Below are 5,768 nucleotides of genomic sequence, written 5' to 3' on the forward strand. Positions count from 1 at the left end.
ATGGTTCCTTGATAAGATGATTTTGCGATGAGAATCGTAATATTTCTCACTTTTGCAACGATGCCAGTGTTTCCAGTTTCTTAAACTGCGTTTCATTAAACGCAGTTTATGAAACGTACCGAAGCGCTGGTGAAAACGGTCCGTCGTTAAACGCGTTTAATTTCGGCGTTTAACATAAACTTTGTTTCGTCGAACTGCGTTACGCTTGTTTCTGATGAAAATGGGCCTTACTGTACCGCTAACATAGAACTTTCGGTTCAGAACCAGTAATTTTTTAACCGCGAGCACCCGATGCCTCAACGGGCATGCGGTCTGTCCCCGAATGCCTCTACGCGCATGCGGTCTGTCCCCTGAATCTCTATACACGCATGCGATCAGTTCTGAACCAGTTATGAATCGTTACTGTTGGTCTGCAAATTCACGTGAGTCAATGGAAAAGCGAATGTACAAATGTACTGTTTATTCTTCCAAACGATGTTTACGATATAAAAACAGATTAATGCTTTTTACAACTTTATCTTCAGTAATTACAACATTTATTTAGAATCCTGTATAATAGGATTTGCAACTGGACGACTCTGACGAACACCTGAGATAGGTTTTCTCAGTTATCTAAAAAATATATCAATCTAAATTACAGAGAGTTAGTTAGTAATGCTCATTTGACTGCTAACTACATTGTTGGTGAAGGTGATGATGTTGCATCTGGTACAATAAACAGTAAATTAAATTTACTAATTTATATTGGCATTTTTTTCTTGGTGACAGTACACATTTCTGTAACAAAAAAAATCACATTACTTTAATTACAAATTAAAGTTAATTAAAAAACGACAAGAAGTTCATCGGCATTAATGATCCGAATAAGAAATCAGTAAGATGCAATATTCAGGTTGTTCAGTGCAAATTTCGAGGTTTGCCAACCTCAGGCACCCCCAGGACCGGTTTCGAGTCTATTAGCTCTCGTCAGCTGGGTTTAGCCTAAAATTAGCGGTCGCGAAACCCGCACTTGTTTCACCCAATGAAAATGTGTTGGTGAAATTTCTGAAAATGATTTTATTAAACGAAAAAAAGTATAGTAATTTTATGAAAAATGTACTTTATTGCACCTTTATTTCAAAATCTGACTGCGGGGCTTCAAAGTCAATAAATCCGCGTCGATTAAAATATCTTGCTCTTGACTACATACTGAAATACCGAGCGCCATACAACCTTCTTCCATCTCTGAAAGCAATACATTTCTGGTAGTTTCCATAGAATCTTCTACTGACTCATCCATTGTCGATTCTAAGCCGCAATTATCCAAAGCACATTGCTTAAATTGTCCTAAATGCTCTGCAGAAGGGTCAAAATCCTTGTCAATGGAAATGTTTGACGGATTTTGTAAAGAAATACTATTATCCAATAAGTTTTCCATAGAAATCGCTATAGCGGTGTTTTCCAATGAAGATTTATTTATAATGTTACCTTGCCCAGACCGTGTCAGACGGTCAGCAAGTGATACATCTATTTCGTCACTAAAATAAATGACTATTGTCATTTACTTTATAATATAAAACAATAATAAATAATGTTACTTTAACACAGAGGAACGGAAGTCCAAAAAATATTTACCTCACTGAATTCGTATTTACTGAATCTATTAATTGATGAGGGTCAGCGCAAGGTAAGTCTGAAGAATCCGGATTAGAAAAACCAATCGGTTGGACGATATTTGACCATTCCAAGCCCATGAACAGATTCGGAGAATTGGTGTTATCTGTCGGTGAATAAGTGAGTAAAGCTGGTTCTATAAATGGTTGATTATCTGCAAAAACAGCTCTTAGCGCTTGTTCAAACATATAAAGTTTATGATTGAACGCGGATGGTAAAATAACTGCCTCCAACACTAACTATTAATTCAAGGTAAAATACAAAAGTACGCATAATTCACTTTCTATCAGCACTACGTCCTATGTAAATATCAGGAACTAGAGACGAAGAAATTTATATATAGGGTGATTCACAACCTTATGGACACAGAGCAGGGGCGTGTAGAGGACCTCAAAACAAGTCGAGTTTCCATTTAAGTTTTTACTCTCAGGCCCATGGCTGTACGCTAATCCAAATAAAAATACACAAAAATGTAACAAATATCTCGATCTATTATTAAAATAATAATAATAATAATCTTTATTTTCAATAGGCTATCGACCTGTTGGTCTTTCTGCCCTTGCATACATGTTATAATATTTTGTTATTAATAACAATAACAAAAAATATACTAATTAAAAAAACAATGCAAAATAAATAAAAATTATCTCATCCTGTCATGTCATTTCATCGTCTAGTAGGTTGTGCTTGATGTTTAAATAGACATAGCCATTCAAGGCTTTCCGTCTTTACTGCAAGTTTTCGGGAGTTTGTGGGACTAAGAGCGAAGAATAGTACTAGTGTGAAACGAACGAAAAAAGTAAGACAACAAAACAAGAAAAGTAGTGGTTTGTGGCGTTTGGTTTTTAAATTTGGAAGAGTTTGAGAGTTTAGGTGTTTTCCAGAAGATTTGAGACGTCGGGATTCACCTGCTTAAGGTGGGTGATTCCAGGGGGATCTGCCATTAGGTCTGTTTGTCCAGTAGGTTGGTTCCGTAGTGTTGTAGGTGTAAGTGTTCAAATAGTGTTGTTGTTGCGAAGCGGAAGCGGGATTGTCTGGTTTGTCTTGTGAGGTAAAGGGGGTTCAGTAAGGTCCAGTTGTGGGGGTTGTTTGTCCACTTTGTCTGTAAGTGTATTAGTCTTTCGGTAATTTTTGTCATGTTTGTGCGTTCGTATAGTAGTTAGTTAGAAGGGTTGTGCAGCGGATTTCGGGGGTTTCTAATTTTTGTTTTTAGTCTGAGAGCAATTTGTTCTGTTGTTTGTATATGTTGTTATAAGTCAAATTAAAGCTGCTGTTCAAAATGGTCTCCGTTTGCTCTTAAGCATGTACCATTATAAAAAATGAGATTTAATTATTTATTAAGGTGGTCCATTTATGCTTAAGAGAAAACAGAGACCATTTTGAACAGCACCATTAATTTAACTTATTTAATTTTATGAAATTAATTTCATAATAAATCGAAATATTTGTTACATTTGCAACGAATATGAACTGAATAAAAGGGCACATAAATAATAGTTTTCGATACAAAGGCGAAAAGTGTCGTTTTTCGAACGACAACGGCATTTCATCAGGAGTTCGAAAAACGGATTTCCGCCCTCGTATCGAACAATATTTTTTATTCGAATAAAGGACATAACACGAATCATAAGTTATAATAAACAAAAATAGCCAAAAATAAAAGGCGTCAACTTCATATTTAAAATTTTATTTTTGTATTATCATATGTAATTTATATAATAATATAATTTATATTTTTTATTTTTTATTTATTTTACTGACTGCGTGTAATTGTTATTATATTATCTTTCCTGGGCTCCAGTTAAACTGTGAAACAAACATTTGTATAACATTTTTTGAAAATGTAGAAAATAATTCAAACAAATTGAAGATTTCAAGACAGCGAACGCCTAAATGAATGTAATGTTTACCAATTATGAGTTTGTATAAATTTTATAACCTGATGATGGCGCTATTGTCTCGCCAAAACGTAATGAAATAAACGATATACAAATTTTTGTTTCACACTTTGACTGGAGCCCAGGAAATAAAATAATAACAATTACAGGCAGTCAGCAAAATAAGTCAAAAATAAAATTTGATGTCAATGCCATTTTTGAAATCGTCATGTTTTGACGTTTGTAATTTTTTAAAAGCGTACTTTTGTAATCAAATAAAAGTGAAACAATAAGTGTGGAAAATTCAAGTGCTGCTTTCAAGGGTTAAGTGTTTGTATAAGTTGAATATTTAGCATGAAATTTGCGCAATTTAAAAAAATCGTGTTTTGCTTGTGGCAACTTCTGCGAGCGCAGAAAAATAGACCATTTGAACGACTTTGAGACTGAACTTGTAACAACGTTATAATTTAGAAATTGTAAGTAAACTTTAAATTATAATTAATAGTTGTCAATAAACCTATATAATTCATTAAAAAAGCACATCGGTTACTTTTTAATCAAAATACTTTAAAAACTATAATGACATTGACAGTTTCAATTTGTCACATTCACCTTTGCGCACATGTGCGTAAAAGTCCGTGCGTAAAAGTTAAACAAATGAACAGTAAAGAAAAGTGTTTCTTTATAATGATCGCTTCTGACCGAAAAGTTGCACATATAAATTCATTCAAATAAAAAAGTTATTAAAAAAATCATATTAAATCACCCAGAAACCCTACATGTACTTATTTTGTGCAAATTACTAGAAAACGAAGGCAGATACGAAAACACTGTTCAATTCAACAATCAAAATGAAACTAATTGAAAAATTTTTTCGGTCGAAGTCAGTGCCGCACTACAAAAAAATTTGGGGTGGTAAAAGAGGGCATGCCCCTAGAAAAAAAGAACACCCTGTAGATTTGCACAACCTTACCTTACCTTACCTGCGGTAAAGGGTCTAAACATTAGCCTACGTTAAACATTTGAGAAGAATATCTCATAAACTGTAGGGAGTTAAAGAGAAAATTCCATTTTTTTTTTATTTAACACCCTATATCTCGTTAACCATGGGCCTGAGGAAAAAACTTAAAAGGAAACTTGACTTGTTTTGAGATCCTCTACACGCCGCTGCTCTGTGTCCATAATGTTGTGAATCACCTTGTATATACTTAAATAGCATAAACTTTGTGGTTAAACAAGTCATTAGAGTTAATGTCAACGTTAGCTTATTGATGCCGGCTGGAGCTTGGATATTAATCAAACAAACGATAAATAAATTCGATCGTTAACCGTAACATATAAGGTGGCAATAAAAAAAATTGCAATAGATCTGAGAAACAAAAAATATATATACAATTCCTGGCAACCGTTTCTATAATAAGTAGACCAATTTTATATATGAACTAAGCTACCCCCAAGCCAACCCTCTAGCCGCGAACCACTCTAACTCTGAAATTTTACTTCTGATAGATCCTTTTAAAGCCATTGAAAAATGTGTGCAAAAATATTTGCTTTACGATTGCATTATACAGGGTAGGGTGTACCTTGGGAAGACTCTCTGTGAGTACACATGTGTCCTAGAGCCTTGCACATATATTTTTGTTGTTTCCGCCATTTTGCCCGTCTATTTTGAAACCAAACCTGGACTCTAGCCTCCGTTAGATCTATTCGAAGGGCCAATTCCTCTCGAAAAAACACATCTGGATAGTGGGTTTTATAAAAAGCGTTTTCCAATTCTTCCAGCTGATAGTTTGAAAAGGTTGTTCTGTGAAAATTATATTTATGTATATGAATGATCTAGGTTAGTGCTCGGAATTTATTTAAATCTAAAACTCGAGTATTCGAGTTTTCTATTATTCGAATATTCGAGTATTCGAATACATATTCGAATATTCGAGAATTCGAGTATTCGAGTATTCAAATATTAGAGTTGTAGATAAGTTCTATATTATAGAGGCGGATTAATGTTTTTATACGAACTGCTTGTTAGTGTTTTGCCTCAAAAACTTTTGTCTTTAAAAATACATATACCCTTTGATTCTTTTATGATTAAACCTTCTCAATTTAGTTTAATTTTTTTAGTCTTGGATTAGTTCAGTTAGAATATATCTTTTAAATCTACACGCGATGCCTTACATATAGTATGTATACATATAGTGTGTCAAGTGTAACCTGTTATAGCTCTTCCTCGTTTTACCG

General features: G+C 33.9%; 1 protein-coding gene across 1 annotated transcript in view; it reads right to left on the reverse strand.

Moving 5' to 3' along the window:
* Window positions 1–445: 445 nt before the first annotated feature.
* LOC109541251 (retinal homeobox protein Rax) overlaps window positions 446–5,768 on the reverse strand; it is a 16,010-nt gene continuing 10,687 nt past the window's right edge. The window contains exons 3-6 of the mRNA XM_048665939.1: window positions 5,114–5,334; window positions 1,615–1,807; window positions 1,100–1,517; window positions 446–1,044 (exon numbers count right to left, since the gene is read on the reverse strand). Coding sequence (XP_048521896.1) covers window positions 1,112–1,517; window positions 1,615–1,807; window positions 5,114–5,334 — 820 coding nt within the window. The 3' untranslated portion in view covers window positions 446–1,044; window positions 1,100–1,111. The remainder of the gene's footprint in view (window positions 1,045–1,099; window positions 1,518–1,614; window positions 1,808–5,113; window positions 5,335–5,768) is intronic.

The sequence above is a fragment of the Dendroctonus ponderosae genome, unplaced genomic scaffold (assembly GCF_020466585.1).
Source record: "Dendroctonus ponderosae isolate FM_Combo_2020 unplaced genomic scaffold, Dpon_F_20191213v2 Dpon_F_20191213_4, whole genome shotgun sequence".
Classification (NCBI taxonomy): Eukaryota; Metazoa; Arthropoda; class Insecta; order Coleoptera; family Curculionidae; genus Dendroctonus; species Dendroctonus ponderosae.